At 35.9% G+C, this 21,160-nt stretch overlaps 1 protein-coding gene across 1 annotated transcript in view; it reads left to right on the top strand.

Annotated features, from left to right (window-relative positions):
- Nucleotides 1–1,311: 1,311 nt before the first annotated feature.
- Pkhd1l1 (PKHD1 like 1) overlaps nucleotides 1,312–21,160 on the top strand; it is a 155,001-nt gene continuing 135,152 nt past the window's right edge. The window contains exons 1-9 of the mRNA XM_060389478.1: nucleotides 1,312–1,461; nucleotides 3,199–3,288; nucleotides 11,870–12,014; nucleotides 12,911–13,019; nucleotides 14,697–14,754; nucleotides 16,008–16,101; nucleotides 18,889–18,942; nucleotides 19,429–19,502; nucleotides 20,477–20,519. Coding sequence (XP_060245461.1) covers nucleotides 1,389–1,461; nucleotides 3,199–3,288; nucleotides 11,870–12,014; nucleotides 12,911–13,019; nucleotides 14,697–14,754; nucleotides 16,008–16,101; nucleotides 18,889–18,942; nucleotides 19,429–19,502; nucleotides 20,477–20,519 — 740 coding nt within the window. The 5' untranslated portion in view covers nucleotides 1,312–1,388. The remainder of the gene's footprint in view (nucleotides 1,462–3,198; nucleotides 3,289–11,869; nucleotides 12,015–12,910; nucleotides 13,020–14,696; nucleotides 14,755–16,007; nucleotides 16,102–18,888; nucleotides 18,943–19,428; nucleotides 19,503–20,476; nucleotides 20,520–21,160) is intronic.

The raw sequence follows: 21,160 nt of genomic DNA, 5'->3' as shown, positions 1-21,160 counted from the left end.
CACACACACACACATTGTTTTTATTCTTTGCATAATGCATATTGTGCTCATTTTCAGGAAAGGTGGAAAGAGGAGAGGGGACTCAATAGAATGAGGCAAACGGGATGTTGATAAAACAGTGATTTGGGACAGAAAGAGGTCTGAGAGTGCACAAGAGGATGGAGGCATGTATGGAAGAAAAGTACTCCTTCCCAAAAAAGAGAAAACTGAAAGGATGAACAAGAAATTTTAAATGTTCTAGTTAGGAAAATTTTCAAAATCATAGCAAACTGAAAAACGTGGACATATGGATAAATAAATTCTGATATTTAAAATTTTGGTTTTAATTTAATCAGCAATCATGTTTCATTTCACATATTTTCTTTGGTTTATTCTAGGCATCATGATGCTGAAACCACAAAGGCTTCAGCATGCAATTCTAAAGCATGAACATTCTTCCCCGCGGAAGGATACTGTTATTCTACCTATCCAAGCAAACACTTCCACCATGTCTTTTAGTACTTGGTCAGTTTTCAGCTCCCTTATGCATCCTGTAAGAATGAGGTACCTCGAAAACTAGGGCATGTGGAGTAGAAGGAGATCAAGAGGTTAGAATATTAGAGATAGCAAAGGTTCTGGAGTCACCTTGGGGAGCATTCACTAGGGATGAGAACCACGAAGTCCAGAGGTGAGCACCATTGTTTCTTATTCTTCTGCTACCTGGCACGCTCATGCAGAGGACAGCAATGTCTTGCTACATGCTGCTTTCCCAGAAACCTCTCTCCAGAGATCCAGCGTCCTCACTTTTCTAAGTGTATATAGCTGTGCGAACTGCCCAGTGTCACTCTGTCTCAGTCTACCGGGACAGTTGGGCTTGCACTAGCAAGGAAAATATCAGTTGTGAGTTGTGTCTGCTCTGCTGTAGACACGGTGTTTGGGAAACGTTTAGCTATCAGTTAATGTTTTAATTGTTGTCAAGTGAAGAGAAAGTACACTGCTGTGTGAAGGGAACTGAATGCGGTTTGTGTATTAGGTGGTCTTATAATTAACCTATCTAAGACGATTAATGAGCGTGGCAGACAGGCAAATAAAAACATAAAGCTTCAAAATTTAAAAGAAGGAAAATAAAGATAGAGAAAAACAGAAATCGTGTGTATGTGTCTGTCTTCTGTCTCTGTTTCTCTGTCTCTCTGACTCTGTCTGTCTCTGTGTCTCTGTGTGGGTGTGTCTGTGTGAGATTCTAGAGGCACAGAGGACTAGCTGGAGGCGGGGCAGGCCTCCGGTAGCCAGGTTCACCCTGGCTTCTGGGGCGAGTGCCTTGCGCAGGAACAGCTTCAGTCCGGAGCCAAGCTTCAGCGCGGGCGGCTGGTGCCAGCCAGCGGGAGGTGCAGACTGCAGCGCGCTTTGCGATGGGACACCTGTGGCTCTCCGGGACCTGGTTTCTCTTGGGGTTGTTTCCCTGTGCCGCAGATTTCCACCCAGGTAACGCAGTCGGGAAGGTAGGAAGCCAGTCCAACCCCCTGCTCCACAGGTCACAGAGAGGCGAGACCACCCACCTGCCTGCTGCCCTGGGCAGAGGCCCTCCCGGGAACCCGGCTCCTAGAAGAAAGGACTGACTCTGACACTACAGAGACAGTACCGAGAGAGACTGAAACAGAAGTAGGGAGCTAGGGAAAGACACAGGCAAGGGTAGGGCTAGAGAAACTGCTCTTATAAAAGCTGAACAGCGCTGGTAGTTGAACTGAGGAAGTTTCTCACCTCCATCAAAGTGACACAATTGAGAAAAGGCTGGAAAAGCAGCTGGGTAAGGGGTGAGGGGCAGGAGGCACCATCTCGGTTCCTCTCTCCTTGTTCTTCTTGGTTCTCTTTTTCTAATGAAGAGAAAACTAGTACCAGGAGGTCGGGATGGGTTGTTATGAGGGTGTCAGTCACTTCCCGGGTAAGCTGCCCAGTATCTTCAAAGCAATCCCCAGGAGAGGGCTGGGGAGAAAGTGATAAGAAATTGGAGTTGTGCGCTGAGATAAGGAGAGGATGAACTTGAGATAGGCAGGCGGCAATGTCGGCAATGTCTAGAGATAGGCTCCAGCTCCCTGCAGATCCTCTCTTGGCTCTCTAACACAGGCACTGCAAGAAGGAACATATTGCGTAGCAAACTCAAGATCTGTGCTAGCTGGAAGCGCACAGGCATTGGGTCTAGGCCCCTTTTGGCTGAAAGCTTTGGCTGTCATGCATCAAGTCCGTGCTACACATATTTAGACCTTTTTTTTCAAACATCCATTTCAAACAATAATCTCCGTGGCTGTTTTTGTGCCTTAATATTTTTTGCTTACTCTGATAAATTGTTTTTACTTCAAGTTAAATTGCCTCTACACACTCTAAGCAAAAAAATAAAACACTCCTAGCTACAGCACATTGTATTTCCTAGCCATGTTAAAGAATTAAGTGCATTTCTTCAGAGAAGCAGCTGGCTTGCCTTGCTCGTCCCGCAGCTCCTTCTGTTAGAACCTTCCTTCTATTTCTGGATGTTAGATTCTGGCTACCTAGTGCCCTTCAAGATGCAGCAGAGGAATCGCCTTCTAGAAACCAGTGTGGTACCAGAAATAGGAGTGAAATGTCTCTTTCCCAAGCAACCCGGGACCCTGTGCTCTTTCTGTCATTTTGTACTAAGCTAGACTTTGGGAAAAGTAGTACTAATGGGCACTTTCCTATCCTACCCCAGTGTGATGAGCAGATAAGTGGCCCCTACACTATGCACCCCGCGTCATTAGGACACTGAAGAGCTGTCAGGAACTATCTATCATTCCTAAAGTGACAGGAAACACTCTCTTCTTAAAACGCGGCATTTGTCTTTGCACCTCCTAGCACTGCACTTACACGCCAGTGCTAGATAAAAATCTGTTTCTCCGTACTGTGCTGTGTGAGCTGCTGCGTGAGGTTATGCATCTGAAGCTAGAAGAGCATGACACAACTTTTAGGGTTTTCCAATGTGTTATGACATAGTAGACAGGAATGTTGAAAATGGTTATGTTATTCTTACTCTTTGTCAACCCAAGAAACTTCTTTACACAAGGCTTGTGAGTGTTAAGTTATTTTAAGTACTTAAATCCTTGTTTGGGTGTTAGTCACAGTTCATTCACATTTTCCAGTATGAATGTAAAATGCGGTGTTTGAAATGCAGATTTGATTATTTCATCACGACCATCCTTGTCTGTCTTTCAGATGGTTCTGAGACAATTCCCAAGGTGACAGAAGTTATGCCGAAATATGGCAGCATAAACGGAGCAACAAGACTGACTATCAAAGGAGAAGGTATGCTTGCCCTGTGTGTCCACATGAAAGCACCAAGAACGAGATATTTCCCTCTTTTCATTTTGTGGTGCTGGTGTTCCACATTATTAATCTGAATATTCAGGGCTTCACACATTCTGCATGGGTACTGCTCCCCTCTTAGAGTTTCATGGTTAACATCAACCCCAACACAAAATACACATTGCTGGAAAAGTCTTTGCAATTGGCTAAAATGGTTGAATTCTTCCTCTTGATAGCAATTAATTAAGTAAATTTAATAAGTAAATTTAGTTAAAATAGTCTAATCAATTATTAATTAAATAAGAAAAACCCAACAACATTCTCATCAAATTGATCACTTGGACTCTAATTACAATGACCTGTTTGACATTGAGAAATCTGGATTTAGAGGCTAAGGTGAAGAGAAAGCCATTACTTTAACTCAACTCTTTAGTTCTTTCCTTATTCCCCATAGGTCTGGTGATTTTAGTCACTCATAGTTGGAATGTAACATGCTGGGGATGGAAAGGCCAGATGTTGGTAGAGAAATAGAATGTTAATGAAAGATGTAAGATAACAGAAAGCAAAACATGGGCTCCCGCCTGCTGCCACCTAAACCTTATCACAGGCTGCATCAAGACATGAGTTATGTATGATGCTTCCTCCTTGCCTGGTCTCAGAATGAAAGTATAGAAGGTAGGTAAATTTAAAGTGCACCACCTCGCAGGATGAAGTAAGCATATGGTTCTGTAACCATCAGGCCTTTGTAATAAAACGGGCAATAATTCTCAGAAGGCTAAGAATTTTTAAAGAACATGAAAGAAACACTTTTTTTTTAAAAGAAACTTTAACAAAATCTTATATTTGGTCTCTAAAATAACAAATAAAACTTTTGAGTCAGAATTTAGCATATGGAAATAGTTATTAGGTCATATATATTATTGTATTTTATTACTTCTAACACTTCTATAAAATTCATTACCTTAATGACATGCTTAAACAGATTATGTTCCTGAAGGGTGAGCAATGCACATTAGTGTCCCTTTTTGTATGCAGTTAGGAGTAGGAAACTATGTTTTTAATTAAAATTTTTTAAGACATTGTAATCCAACTACTTTGTTTTGTAAAATGTTGTTAAGACAATGTACTGGGAAGATACGAGGTTTCCATCATAAATTTAAATGCCACAGAGGAAAGTCCAGGTTGATAGAAAAGCGAAACAGGCCACCCCAACTTTTCCTGCACCTTCAAATGTGACCTTCTAGCAAAGGAACCATGACTGCAGTCTGACTAAACAGAGCCAGATCATTCCTGCTTATGAGGTTTCAGACAGCACTATTCCTTGGTGACCCTTAAGACAATTAGGCTCAGACTTCTGAGGCTTCAGCAATAAAGCATAAAATGTTAAGGCAAATGTTTCCTTTTCCTTCCGTCCCCTGCTTTCTGATTGCTTTCACCAGAGTTAATAGATGTGTTAGCTTCCGTTTGGATTGGAGACACCTCCATCCTCATCTTTATGTCTCACCCACCCCCTCTGCTCGAATCACACTCTGTAGCTAACTCAAACCGTGTTGGTGTAACTCTCTTTTTAAATGGGGGCTGAATATTGTTTTTCCTGCTTTATAGAAGCAGAGTTTAGCATGATGGGTGTCAAGGGCCTGGAGCAGGTGGAGTGGTGGGTATTGGGTATTGCACTAGGTTTTAGTTATGAGAAATAAGTATAGCCTGAGCATGGCATAGTATGTTGTACATTATAATATTTTGCTGGCAATTTGACTTGCTTACCTAAATTTTGCTAAGGGAAAAGGTTGTATGCTGAGTGTTATAAATACAATTTTTAAAAATTAAGTGAAAGGGCTTAGGAAGAAACATTTAGAGATATTGGAAAAGTTTGTAAAAAACTCTTGTAATGATTATTTGTATGGGTATATTTTACATATCTAAGCTGATTAAATTGTATATGTTACATTAGGTTTGTATAGCTTTTTGTATGTTACTCATACTTCAATAATATAGTTTTAAACAAAGTAAATTTAATATAGACTTTTGGATGTCTTGATGAATATGGAATTTGTATGAAGCAATGATGATGAGCTTACACATCGAAGCTCTTGAATGAATGTTTCATTCTATAAAACCTATTGTGCAAAATCAAGATATTGCATAATAAGTATTAATTTGGAAGTTGAGTTCTCTGTGATCCCTCACACTAAAAAATTGACTGCTGATACTTCGCAGTATCCAAATGAGCCTCAACCCTTAAAAAGCAAATATTTCCTGTGATTATTTTGTTCAAAAGACCATACTTAGTGTTGGAGGTTTATGTAGCTCAGTTGTGGCTTACCTGAATCCTGAGTCCCACCACAAGCACTGAAGGAAAAATAAAAAGGAACAAAATATAACTGTTGTGTTATATTTTGAGGGTGGCAAAGATACGTGCTGTTGCAAACAATAATACCATACAAGTAACTGTCCTTTTGTGGACTTGATAACAAGGGTGGTCATTTGCATAGTCCTAGTGTAGCCACAAATTCAATTATTTTGCTGCTTTCAAGTTACTGTTCATAATATTAGATTGTCTTCCCATCTTAATTACCATGTCTCTGTTTTAAAACGTTAGATGAGGAGAGGCTTTGGCTACTTTTTCTGGTTCTCTATGATGATAGCCGGTACACACATTGTATTGCAGTGTTTGGTCATAGTACACTTTATATTTTGGAAAGGACATGGGTTTTGCTTCAGTTCAACTGGCTTTTAATCCTATTTGATGTTGGAGCTAGTTAATTCTGTGATCACTGCCTTTCTCATCAGTGAAATGGGTACATTTTCCAGCTGCTGTTCCTCATAACTGTGAGACGGTAACATAACCAAAATTACCTGTTACACCGTCTATACTCTAGCCACTGAGCTTTTAATCTTGTTTGTCTTTGGAGTTCCCATTGAGACTGTAACATGCAAGAGGGCTGCTGGAAACTAAAGAATGGAAAGTTTTGCTTGTGATATGCTTCAGGATGTGACACATGTGTTTATTTTTATAGTAGGTACATGCTGCAGCAATGATAGGTTAACACGTCTGCACTTCGGCATACTGAAGACAAGTGCAATATCCAATAATAATACTAATGAATGGTGATACTGGTTTTTCCTCAGAAGGAGCTATAACATTAAAAACAAATATGTGAAGATGTTCAAGTAAAACCATAGAGAAAATATGAAGAAAATCATATTTTCCAGTCATCCCTATGTATCTTTCCGCCCCATGGTTTTACAACATTTAAGGACATCACATTTTTGTGCCAGCTTTGTAAACCTGAGAAACCAAAACAGCCTACACTGTTCATAACAACGGCCAGCTTCAACAACACTGCCAGTTTCCATGATAGCAGTGTGGGCGTCACTGCTGGATTGCTGCTATCAGGAGACCAGCTCTATGTGCCTGGCAATTTCTGTCTCCAGCTTTTCTTCAAAAGAAAAAGAACACATCAACAGGAAAAGAATTTCCATCCAAATCCTCATTCTTTCAGTTTCCAGGACACACCCAACCCTTCCTGTAATCGTGTGCTTTGGAAAACTTTCAGAGGTGTCAGCTTTTGCCTGATGACTTACTTAGAATTATACTTAGAATTAATTTTACCAAATAATCTATTTGCACTCTCCTTTCTTCCTTGAGATCAAGTTACCTTCAAACCTATTCTATATTTTTCAGCATATCTTTTTATTTATTTCTTTTTCTTTTGTCTTGCTTGCTTACATGTCTGCATCACATGCATGCATAGAAGCAGAGAGGGAGTCAGATTCCATGGACTTGGAGTTACAGTTGGTTGTGAGCTGCAATTTGGATGTGGGGACAGAAACGCAGGTACTTTGGAAAAGGAGCTAGTGTTCTTAGATACCGAACCATCTCTCTAACCCCAGGTCCATGGTTTTAAAGCAAAGAATATAATTAAAATGGTTAAAAATCTTGCTGACTTTCTTCATCTTTTCTCTATGGTTTTACTTGGACATCTTCACATATTTGTGTTTGATATTATAGCTACTTGTGAGGTAAAACCAATATCACCATTATTATTGGATATTGCACTTGTCTTCAGAATGCCGAAGTGCAGACACGTGTTAACCTATCATTGCTGCAGCATGTACCTACTTTAAAAATAAACACATGTGTCACATCCTGAAGCATATCACAAGCAAAATTTTCCTTTCTTTAGTTTCCAGCAGCCCTCCCTCATGCAACAAACTCAATGTGAACTCCAAAGATAAGCAGAAGTTGGTAAAAGAGAAAGCGTGGGTTTGTGCTTACCTTGTGGTTTTTTTCCACAATTCTATTTTATTAGTAACTGCCTTTATAGTTTTAAAACTTCAAGTCAAATGCATCTATAAGTCTTGCATCTTTCATATGCAAGACTTATAGATGGTTTTTTTTTTTTTTTGTTAATCTATGCTGAATAGGTTGTCTGGTCAAGGTTTCGGTTTGAGGAGTAAGGTCTCTATCCTTTGCTGAATTTTCTTTCTTTCTTTCTTTCTTTCTTTCTTTCTTTCTTTCTTTCTTTCTTTCTCTTTCTCTTTCTTTCTCCTTTTCTTTCATTGCACATGCAAGAAATGAGAGAAGAATTGAAAAATAGGGGACGGTGGAAGTTAAATGTAATAACAAATAACAACATTTTCTGGAGCCTGTGTTATTTTTAAAAGGAATATTAATGCTGGACCTAAATATTAGAGCTTTTATGGCTGACACAGGTAATTAAAGAACTCCTAGATGAGATCTATTGTGCTGGTACCAAGCTAAGCGCTGTACACACTACATGGCATTTCAGGAAATTCAACTGCAGAGATGATGGAGATTTTCAGATGAGAAGAAAAAGAGAGTTTATAGGTTTGCTTAAAGTTAACCTAGCAGGAAATGCTGGCCCTGAGACTCAAGCCCAGGAGGTGACAGTATGAAGCCTGAACACTTTCCATTAAAAGACACCATCACAAGTAGCTTTACCCGAGCTGGATTACAGAGGCATTGGGGGTATTATGAGCTTCTCTCGTGATGAAGTCTTGAAGTCTTATATTAAACTAGGCAATATTGCACACATGTTATCTAGTGGACCTTTGTAAAACAGTGAAAATGTGCAGTAATTTAACAGTGAGTCATACCATATCTTTCTGAATTTATTTACTGTTTCCTAACGTTGATTAGTATAATAAACAGGTTATTTATATCATGGTGTCATTTATGTTATTATAAATAAGATTATACACAGGAAATAAAGTTTATTGACCTTTCAGTGTTCATCATTTTTCCATGTTCACTGATATTAAATTATTGTTCTGAGGATACAGTCTGAAAGCAATTATGTTATGAAATTTAAACAACTTATAAATATGCATTAATGACAAAGCAGAAAGTATGTCAACATAAAATAAAAAATTTGTTAAGTTCAAAATCAGCATAGGATAAAATTTTACAATACTGGTATTTTAAAATTAAATGCTTTGATATTTTTAGGAAAATATTCTTAAATGTATGTATTTTAATATCCAAAACTTAATAATTTTAGATTTTACGCAATCTAGACAAAATTGAAAGAAATTAATTTATAAAACAATTGCACCTAGATAATTCCATAAACATATGATTTACCTTAATACTAGAATAACAGTGAATACTTATTTAGCATTATTTGAAGAAGATTTAAATACGTATTTTAATTAAACTATTATCTAATTTTCTTCTATTTTGTCTTAACTATTTGTTGTGTTTTGTTTAGTTATATCCATCAGCCTGACAATATACTTTTATTTTGCCAAACTAAAAATAATTTTAAATGAACATCACTAGCTTTCTTTCTCTGCCTACCTGTCATCTCCACAGTCAAGTTCTCTGACTCCTTTTATAGTAAAATTTCAGAAAAAGATCACCAAGCTTTGCTGTCTGTTCTTATTGCCTTCAGTGTTCTCTTGAACAAATCACTAATCCTAACCTTTTTCGTCATTTGCTGAAAAGTTCATTTTCAGAATAGCAGTGAATCTAGGAAGGCCACTGTCCTGTGCCTTGAGTGTTTCTCTACATAAAGAAATGATCCAAACCCCTACACTTCTCTCTTATTTTCATTACTTCTTACATAGACTTCCCTAAACATAGTGTTTATTACTTGACTCTACAAATGTGGTCTCTCCACTGCTTTGGTGTATTCTGTTCCCCTCTACATAAAATGTGTTTCTTTTAGATGTTCTTAGGCCTCCCACCCTCTGAAAAGCACTTAGACTATCTTTATCCTGTGTCTCCTGTGTCTCTGCCACACCATGCCATTTTTATCTTTCTAAGTGAGGATTGATCATCTTACCTTGGGTCCTCTTTCTTGTTTGTCTTCTTTAGATGAATAGATTATGTTTATCATACCTTATAGGACTATATGAGTGAGTATATACCATGTGTGTCTTCTCCTTCTGGAATAGCTCACTCAGAATGATCTTTTCTAGATCCCACCATTTGCCTGCAAATTTCATGATTTCCTCATTTTTAATTGCTGAATAGTATTCCATTGTGTAAAATGCACCACAATTTCTGTATCAATTCCTCAGTTGAGGGACATCTGGGTAGTTTCCAGATTCTGACTATTACAAATAAAGCTGCTATGAACATGGTTGTGCAAATATCCTTCTTGTATAGTTGAACATATTTTGGATATATGCCTAGCAGTGGTATAGCTGGATCTTGAGGTAGCACTATTCCTAATTGTCTGTGAAGGTGCCAGATTAATTTCCAAACTGGTTGAACAAGTTTACATTCCCACCAACAATGGAGGAGGGTGCCCCTTTCTCCACATCCTCTCCAGCATGTGTTGTCACTTGAGTTTTTTATCTTAGCCATTCAGATGGGTGTAAGGTGAAATCTCAGGGTTGTTTTGATTTGCATTTCCCTGATGGCTAAGGATGTTGAGCATTTCTTTAAGTATTTCTCTGCTATTTGATATTCCTCTATAGAGAATTCTTTATTTAGCTCTGTACCCCCTTTGTTAATTGTATTACTTGATTTTGTTGTTTAACTTCTTGAGTTCTTTATATATACTGGATATTAGCCCTCTGTCAGCTATAAAGGTGACGATCCTTTCCCAATCTATAGGCTGTCGTTTTGTTCTGATGACAGTGTCCTTTGCTTTACAGACGCTTTTTAGAAGCTTTTCAGTTTCATGAGGTCCCATTTATTGATTGTTGATCTTAAAGCCTGTGCTGTTGATGTCCTGTTCAAGAAGTTGTGTCCTGTACCAATGAGTTCAAGGTTCTTTCCCACTTTTTCTTCTAACAGGTTTAGTGTGTCTGGTTTTATGTTGAGGTCTTTGATCCACTTGGACTTTAGTTTTGTGCAGGGTGATAAATATGGATCTATTTGCATTTTTTGACATGTAGACATCCAGTTAGACCAGCCCCTAAGTCAAAGTATCACTGTTTGCAGATGATATGATAGTATACACGAGTGACCCCAAAAGGCCAACCAGAGAACTCAAATTCACCTTCAGCAAAGTGGCTAAATAAAAAATTAACTCAAAGAAATCAGTAGCCATCCTGTATATGAAAGACAAAAGGGCTGAGAAAGAAATTAGGGAAACAACACCCTTCACAATAGCCGTTAATAACATAAAGTACCTTGGTGTGACTCTAACTAAGCAAATGAAAGACCTGTTTGAAATAAACTGAAGAAAGAAGTTGAAGATATCAGAAGATGGAAAGATCTCCCATGCTCATGGATAGGTAGGAGTAACAGTGAAAATGGCCATCCTGCCAACAGCAATCTACAGATTCAATGCATTTCCCATCAAAATACCAACACAATTCTTTACAGACCTGGAAAGTTCTCCATCTCATATTGAAAAACAAAAAACGCAGAATTGCAAAAACAATCCTGTACAACAACAGATCTTCTGGAGGTATCTCCAACCCTGATCTCATGCTGTACAACAGAGCATTAGTAATAAGAACTACATGGTACTGGCATAGAAACAGAATGGTGGATCAACGGAATCAAATAGAAGACACAGAAATAAACGCACACACCTACGGATATTTGATTTTTGAGAAAGAGGCCAAAACAATGGAATGAAAAAAAGACAGCATCTTCAGTTTTACAAATTATTGATCTTACTTTAGTTTCTAATCCTAACTTCAGCAAATAGGATCCTGTGTTCTTTGGCTCAAACTGTGTGTTTGTCTTCTTTCTAGAAGTTCCCACATCTTTGTTGCCTCAAACCAAGTGTCTCTGTTGCTTCAAAGGACTTTGATAAAATTAAGCAGAACATTGGAGTCTATATATTACATGACCACAGGAAGATTCAACATACAGGACTGTAGACTATATACATGAAAGAAAATGTGATTTCTCAGTCCTCCCTGTCTCTCACTACTACTATATTATGTGCATTTTAACACAATTTCATGAATAAATTAATTCAAGACCATTATTTATACTCCCTAAGAATATTAACATATGGATAGATATAAAATAAGTTCATTTTTCTTTAGTTGTATTCATTATTATGTTATTATTGGTTTGGTACTCGGTTATAACTGTCAGAGCTCAAGAAATAGCTCATTAATAATAGTTTTATTACTTTTGCAGGTTTCTCTCAAGCAAATCAGTTCAACTATGGAGCTGACAATATGGAATTGGGAAACCATGTTCAATTAGTTTCTTCTTTCCAGTCATTTACTTGCGATGTGGAAAAAGATTCAAGTCATTCAACTCAAATTACATGCTATACTAGGTCTGTTTAGATGTACCCTTAATAATATTATTTTTATTATGTCATAAATCAGTTATGTATATTTGTATTTTAACAGATTAATCATGCTGCCTATTACAAATAATAGTTCTAGTTATATTTGATTTCTTAATGTTCATATTAGTTTGTACCTTTATTATGGTTAATTATAATGCTCTTTATACATGATGACAAGGTAAATATATACTCTGCATCCTCTCTACTGTTATTGGCACTATTATTCTTATCATTATTGGACTCTTCTAAAAGATGAATGGCTGGTATTAATCAGTAATGATGTGCCTCAAAGTGTCTAAATCATCCTTTCCTGTTCAATTTGATTAACCTTATTCAAACCTTCATATTCTTATTATAATTAAAGATGATCGTTTTGTATGGTGACATTTCAAGTTCTTTGCTATCACATCAAATTGATCTGTATTATTAATGATTTAGGGGAGCATTTAACCATTCTAAAATGCAGCTTCTAACACTGACTTGATCACATGTTCTCAAGGATTTTATATGCATTAGACTTGCAGCCTGTTTGGGGGAGACGTGATTAACAGTTTTAAAAAGTGCAGCACAGGATAACTGAGTACACAAGAGTGGGTGCAGGCTGCATGTTTATTATTGCTTGTTCTGATACCATTTAGTTTTCATTTTAATAAAAGCTCATGTGCATACTCACATTTCTTATATGATATTACAATTTTCAGTACAGGATGGTTTAGAATGAACTTCATTTCATAAAATAAAAGTGAAGTTTACAATAGATCCATTGGGATTTGAGACTTTGTTTCAACAGTGAGGTAGACCAGAGGCAGGAGTTTTCATTGTTACTATATGCTGACTAGCAGTTACTGTGTATCTCATGCGTTCTTCACTCATTTTTCCAGGGCAATGCCAGAAGACACCTACGCTGTTAGAGTCAGTGTGGACGGGGTACCAGTCGCAGAGAATAACACCTGCAAAGGGCTCGCCAGCAGCTGGGCATGCAGCTTCACTGTATGTGGGATCATTTCAATACCAATCAATGAGTTCATGTTTTTCTAACAAAACTGGACCTTTTTTAGTTTTGTAGATTGTTATCCATTACCACATTCAAAAATATGTTATCAAGTAGTTTCCATTTTAATTGTCTTCCATAGCAACCAAACCTCTTTTACTTGTTTTGTTTTACCCTCCTTTACATTTAGTTTTAGCAATGAATTAAATGCTCATATTCTCAACTGATTTTTTTGTTAATGATTTATTTCCCTCCTTCTAAATTCTACTCTCAATTTTATTTTTTCCTTTCTTTCAAGGGACTCACCCCTCCATTTTAAATAGCAATGTTAACTATTTCCCTTTGTATATAATTGCTAAGGTAATGAGCCTGTCAAATTTAGGGGCTCATTTCATAATAGTTATGAAAATATATTTTTTCAAATATTGTCTTACAAATTCTTGTAAACTGCACTTACATTTTAAGTTGTTCATTATATATTATATATATTATATCAAACAATATGTTCCAGTGCTACTTTGGATAATTGTCAGTGTATTATTTACTGTGTCTGGGAAGTGTTCGAATATTTTGTGATTATTAACTTTTAACTCATATAACAATCTTATAATTGGATGCTCAAATTACTATCTCTAAAACTGAAACACAGAAGAATTTTTTATTACTTACATGAAGTTACATGGCTAGTGAGTTGTTGAGCTTAAATATCCGTTTGGACCACTGACTCTTTGTGTATGTACTTAAATGTGTCTGAAAAGCAGTTATTTGTGTCTAATTCAATGCAGTAAGTAGTCATCGTAACAGTGGCTTGTTATACAAATCTCCTATCCCACAGCTCTGTAGACTGGAAGATCAGAAGTCTGATGTAAGGTGCCAATGAGGGGTGGCATTGTTTGTTTAGACTCTAGGAGGGAACATTGGTTCCTTGACTTTTCTTGCTTCTTGATGCTGTCCACATTTCTTGGCTCCTGGTCATCTTCCATTTTTTCAGAACCACCAATGGCAGTCTAAATTTTACATTTTACTCTCACTTTGCTCCTTAGTAATCTGCAGTCCATCTGGAGCCGTCTGTATACCCTGACATATGGATATATAGATGTATAGCTATGTAGCCATGTATATATCCTGACATCCCCACAGATGAGAATAGAGGCACTTTTTCAGGACTGTTGTCACAGGCATGAGAGTTTCCGTCACACTGATGATCCCCTTAGAATTCTTAAGAATTCTAGAGGATTATCATTTTCATGGTGACTAAGCCTTGCGGAGAGTTTTCTACTTGTTCTTTTTATGCTTGAAATACACTTTGTTATTTTTCTTCAGAAGATTAATCAAAAGCAGATTTTAAAAATATATTTCATCCATTCCTGAAAGTCTTTACTGGAGGCCAATGCTGCGATTTGGCTTACACTACTTACAAAGAAGTGACTGACCTAAAATTGCAGACTGCCAATATTGTGAAATGCAAGACAATTTTTAGAGAATAAAGAAAAGGTCTTGAAAAATAAATTAAAAAATCAGACTGTCCCATACATCATTTCTTATATGAAAAACTATTTTGACAGTCAGATTATGGGTAAAATTGGAATATAAGTAATCCAATAAACAGATTTTGTCATGAAATTAGAATCTAAATAGAGAGGAATGCTATTAACATGATTGTTAATATCTTACAGGCAAAAAGCTTTAGAACCCCAACAATAACGAGCATCAGACCTCCATCTGGGACTCCAGGTCTGTTCTATGGCAGCTGAAATGCTTTCAATTTTGTGGCAATTAATTTATTTTTAGCATATAAAAGTATGTTTAGTTTATAAATATTCTTTTCCTGATATAAAAATAATGACTAATTTAAAATTATTTTCAAAGGTTGAATCTTAATCACAAATAATGTGTTTTCTCTTGCCAGACATTTAGTTAGTATCTAGTGTTCGTTATGATAAAATGATCTTATTAGTTTTGATCTTCTAATTTTGTAGAAATATGTGAGAATGCCCCTTGTTGCAGCCTGAACTAGTGGAAGTCCTAATGATTATCAGCAACTTTGTATCAGGCATGGTTGCATATACTTGTAACTCTCAAACTCAGGATGTGAACAGTTTGTTTAAAAAAAAAAGATAAAACAATTAACTGGCTTTAAATCTTCCTCTTTTTATGACGTATGTCATCAGAATTGTCTAAGGTTTATTTTTCATTACCTTCTTTTATTGCTTATTTATTTGTCTTTTTAAAAAAGACATTTGAGGGTACATCCTGCTATGTACCCATGGTTGGCCTGGATCTCATTTTGTAGGAAAGACTAGGCCTGAAATTGCAGCACTCCTCCTGTCTCTGTGTTAGAAGCTCAGGTGTGAACCGCCATGCCAGCTTCTTGGCTTAATTTGAAGGTAGTCATGTTTTATCATACTAAGAACTTTTTGTTTCAATGATATAAATGTTAATATATGTCACATATGTGGAAAAGGTATTTTGAATGTATGATTTGCGTTAAAATTAATGAACAGTTATTCTATGAAGTAATTTTAATTTCTCTATCCAATCTATAGATTTTAATAAGTCTTTTTTTCCTGTTTATTCTGGATTATATAAATAATACATAAAACTTTTATATAGTTTTCAGGAGTTTTTAATTTCATTTTTATATTGTTTTTATTTAAGATAAAATTTTTAATATTTGGAATAAAGCAGGCTATTTTTCTTTTCAAGCAAGCTAAGCCTTTATTTAAGTAATGTTTTAACCCTGCTATTTACTTTTTAGTACGTTAATCCATGACTACTTAGTGGTGTTCGTTCATGTTTATTTGTAGTTTTAGATATCCCAAACCAAAGCTGAGAAACAGTGTTGGATATAGGCATCTAGAGTTTGATTTTATTGGGAAAATCTGCAGTGTTTTGGAATAAAATGTACAGATAGATACTCTCAACCAGAACAGACTAGAATGAGATATAGAGAACCAATTTGAGGTTTTGGTGTGTTTTGCTTTTAGGTACCTTAATAACAATTCAAGGCAGGCTCTTCACTGATGTGTATGGAAGTAATACTGCATTGAGCTCAAATGGAAGAAATGTTAGGATTCTAAGGTAATTTTCATTGTGGAGTTATTACAATATTCTGGTAACTCATAGATGCAATATGATACCCTAGAAGTAACAGGGTCTAGGTGGTGTAAAAGCCCATTACAACTGAATGGGACTGGTCAGGATCCTAGGAAGAAAACCTTGTACAGTTGATTCCTTCTCTGGTCTGTGAAGGCAAAGCTGGTGACAACTGAGGTATAGCCATGGGACGTTAGTTATCAGAACCTTATTACTTATCAGAACCTTATTACTGAACCAGCCACATTTTTCATGTGAACATTCCCAAAGCTCTGTCATAGCTCTGTCAAGGTCAAGAACAGAAATAAAGGCTTCTGACACAAACCTGTTTCTACTGCACTTTGATATAGATGAGAGTATTGAAAGTAAGCACAGTCAACGACTCATGAGCAGCCAGGGTTTTAGTTGTGGTTACTCTATTTACCAGCTGTGGGCCAGATGATAACACTGGATAGTCCAAAAGCAACTGTTACATTTTGGACTGGAGACCTTTGCTGTCCCTGGAGTGTTCTGGAGGCTATGTGTGGTTATCTCAGCTGCGTCTGAAAAGATTGAAAGGTGTCCATTTCTTGCCTAATGAAGGGTCGATTCCGTATGCTGGCTTTCATGACTACTGAATAGTTGTATCTAACAGATGAATGGATAAACTCAATTTACAATTTAAACAGCAGTTAAAAGTGTTTTTAAATATACATTTACATGTATGGTTTTCTAAACAAGCAATGTAATATTTTTTACTAAATAAAATCAAGATGATTTATCGGTATACTGTAAGCTAGAACTCAGTTAAATCATGGTGGTATATAATGTTTTACAACCATTTATAATGAATATGTATATGTAGGAAAATGATTACAAGAAAAACATTTTTATGAGGACAATTTATTGTAAGTGAAGAGTGTGCACTTCAGTATAACTGAGTGTTACGAATGGCTTATATTTCAGCCGTTAGATAAAATTTTCTCACCTATCTTCTCCTATAATGATTACAGGAATGGAAACTGTAAGTTTCCAAGTAAGATTCCTGGCCAGCAAAATGGCTCAGCATGTCAAAGAGTTTGCAAACAAGCACATCTGTGTGAATTTGATCCTCAGAGCCCATGGTGGAAGAAGAGAACCAACTCTGGAAAATTATACTCTGACTTCCACACACAAGCATGCAAGCATGCAATTCCCATCACATTATCAGTGTGCACATATCCACATAATAATAAACCAAACTAAATTTTAGAAAAGAGAGTACCCTCCCTACCATTAGAATTTATTTCTGTGCCATACCAGGAAATCAGTAAAACCTATTCTAAGAAATTAAAAAAATAAATTATTTTATTTATTTTATTAAGCTGATTTCAGAAATCAGCTTACCTCACCCTTGCAGTCTAAAAATCTGGAGCTATTACAGGTAAGTGTAGGACATTTTCACCCACTGAGAGAGTGAGAGTTCTGAAGCACTCACTAATCTCTTCTGAACCTTGTTGACTATGACACTGGGGCTCCCAGGACACTTTATCGTTCCTGAGTTGCAAAGGGCCTGTGCAGTAGGAATGAAGCCAGAAGAGCTTCTGCCTGTCAGGCCTTGCCCTCTCATACAGATTTCCCAAAGTGGTCTAGGTATAAATCATGAAGGACATTCAAATGAATTGAGGGACTGGTACCTGTTCCCAAGTTTTTTATCCCAAAGTCTCAACAACGAAAATTCTAAAATAGATATATGTTTAAGATCAGATAGGGTACTAATTTTTCTACCAGGGGCATATGTGACTGAGAACACAGAACACTTAAGTTTGAATTCTTACTGTACCCCTCACTGGCTAGACATGAGCAAGCTACGTCACTCCTCTACCTCAGTTTCTTCATCTGAAAATGGAAGGGTAATAGTGATTAAATTATAACATGATCACAATGATTAAATTTATCTAACAAGAGCTTACATTAACTGCTAAATTTACTATTTCCTTGGAGTAAGATGGAAGGTTAAAAGGTAAATTTGACTTGACAGACCTCTATAATGGAAAGAGTGTTTTAGTTCTCTATTTTATTTAGAAACCTCGTATAATGGTTACATGAAATATGTTTATGCACTTATACATATATGTGACAATAACAAAGTGGACATGAATCTAAAAGGGAGCAGGGGGAATAAAAGGGGTTTGAGGGAGAAAAATTATGGAATTATATCTTGATTTAAGAAAATGAAAAGAGACTGTCTATAAAAGTACATTTAAAATGTCAGTATTTTCTAAAAAAATAATTTTTATAGTTAAAATTTGAATGTACCTTGGAATTTAGTTTACAGGAGCTAGGTAATGTGTTCTGATGCTACAAATAATAAATGATGGTATTACAAAATAATTGTAAACTGCGAGCATTCTATAGCATTTGGTGATAACATCACATGCTTTGATGTTTAATTCCTGCATATTTAACCTACAAAAATATATTTTATTTGAGTTGGTTAAATTTTCAGTGTATAAGTCCTTAGCTTGTTTCATGATTAATTTGTACCAAAATAGGTTATGATCAAAATATTTAGTAATCTTTCCCAGAAAATTGTCACTAGTCCAAGTGTAGATAAGTTCTGCTTTCACAGACATGTCCCAATGCCAAGAGAAGAAACTAACATCTAATGAAGGTGATTAGATTTTTAAGGAGTAAATGATGAATAATAAGTGACTGAGGAAAAATAATTCAGCCATTGAGTTTGATAAAAAGAGTAGAATCTTAAATAATTTATTAAATATGACTTAATCTTTTCCATAAATATTTATACAGAATTTATATTGGAGGAATGCCCTGTGAACTCCTCATACCACATTCTGATGACTTGTAAGTAATTAAAATGATTTTTAAACAAAACTTGATATGAATGCAATAGTTTTAAGTATCAATAATGCATAGTTACATGTGTCATAATAACTATCTTGTATGCAGTAAACAGGTGTTTATTTATGTAACTGGCTTCTTTCTTGTACAGAGCTATGTTTTTAATGTAGTATTATATTATTCAGGTTCTAACATATGGAGATATACTGAGAAATAATATCAAATCATTGTCTCACTTGATAGCATTTTAAATTCCTTTAAAGTAACATTAACAAAGAATACAAAGTTAATCACAAGCTATTTCACTAATAAATGAATTTGATTAAAATGTCTTCAATAAAGCCTGAGGAATGGTTTATTTTGCTGGAATTTTAGTTGTAGCAATAGCTACTATCTGGACACCTGCTGTGAAGTAACGAGACATTTTTAGGGAACGGCAGTTCTAAGCAGTCAATATGAACTTTGATACAAGCATATGTACTTTGCTAGGTATGGTCTAAAACTCCATCAGCCCAGTGGAGATACAGGGTCTGTAACATGTAAGACCACTGGGACTTACATTGGTAAGTGCTGACCTTCCTCTTGCCATGCATGGTTCTTCCCTGTTTTATTTTCTTCTCGACATTACCCAAGTCATTTTCCCTCAAATCTATAATGTTTTTTTCTTAAGATTTGCAGACAATGTAGTGCTTCCCACTCCCTCCCCCCCCCCCTTTTTTTACTGCCTTCCTCTGTCAGGGGATTCACAACTAATTCTGCTGTTATATTTATTCTCTGATTTAGCAACTTTTTCTTCTCACGCTGTTTACCCCAAATACATAGGTATTTTACTTCTTTAAGGTTTTACTAACATATAGTAGTTATGTATAATACTTCACTGTGATATTTCAAAAATGTATACAATGTATTTTTCATATTCACCCGTTCACTTTCTCCCAACTCCCTCCAGCTCCCATTGCACAGCTTTTACTTCCCAAGTGAGCTTCCTCCCTTCTGTCTCAGGCCCTATGCAAACATTATAGCCTGAACATTTCAGATAAGATTGTTGCTCAGGAACTCCATCTCAGACTCCTGTTCTTCATTCTCAGACCTCCATTTTTTTTTTCTTAGATAGCCTTATCACAAAGGTTAGCTCTCTGTGTCATTGCTCCTGACTGGCTATACTTTCTCATAGATAATATGTTGCCTTAGGAAAAGGACACACAATGTGTTTTCCTGCTATCTGCTCCTGCTGGCCAAAGCTCCAAACTACTCAGTAGGTTTTGAAAGAATGAAAGGATTTCAAGGAAGCACACAGAGGCATCTTTTATCATTCATTATTTGCAATCGTATTTTGTCAGACTTCCCAGTTACAACCTCAAAATGCCCACTTGCATATTTTTATATTGTCCATAATTTTTTTAAAAATTCACTTTTCACTTCATGAAGGCTAAGCATATTTTCATAAACTTCTCTAAATTTTGATCAGCATTTTAATGTAGTTATTGTTCTCTTTTGATTGAGAATTTAATTGATTGTGTATTTTAATTAATTCCAGGTCATCACAATGTCAGCTTCATCTTAGATAGTGATTATGGAAGGTAGGCCATTTTGTAAATAATGATTTTCATAATTTATTCAAATGGATAAATAAAGCATATATTTACTTTGTTCTAATGATGAAGAGATTAAAGGATTAATCATTTTTCTCACCAAAATTTACATTTAAAGAGTCTGTAGCTCCTGTTCACTTATAACTTGTGCCTCACCCAAAAACAAGCAAGAACGAAAATTCTTTCTCTTATTGGGAATTGAGCTTATAGTAATGGTAAAAAGGAACATTAGCTCTGATATGGAAAAATGTTATCTTATATCTTGTTCTTTTTCTGTTCTAATTACAATTCTTTTGAGAACAAAAATAATATTTGTTTTGGATTAATGTAAAAACAAATAAAACCTCATGATTGTTACCTGATAAATATTTTTTAACATACTCAGACTCAGAGTGTTGAAAAGGTGATATAGTTTTCAAATCTGTGTCTTAATACCATTGCTAATAACATAGAGCTATGTCTTTTAATAAAAGCAGAATTTATTTTGAAATTTCCTATATACATAATTCAGTAGAAAAGATTTCATGTATTCATAGAAAAAAAAGAATGTGAGTATCTCATTGTATTGCACACTTGGGTTATATATTAATAATAAGACAATGGCAGGCATGATTTTAGGCTCTTTAACA

This window comes from Meriones unguiculatus, chromosome 8, assembly GCF_030254825.1.
Source record: "Meriones unguiculatus strain TT.TT164.6M chromosome 8, Bangor_MerUng_6.1, whole genome shotgun sequence".
Taxonomy (NCBI): domain Eukaryota; kingdom Metazoa; phylum Chordata; class Mammalia; order Rodentia; family Muridae; genus Meriones; species Meriones unguiculatus.
The sequence above is the reverse complement of the archived record's forward strand: the minus strand, read 5'-3'. Positions and strand labels throughout refer to the sequence as shown.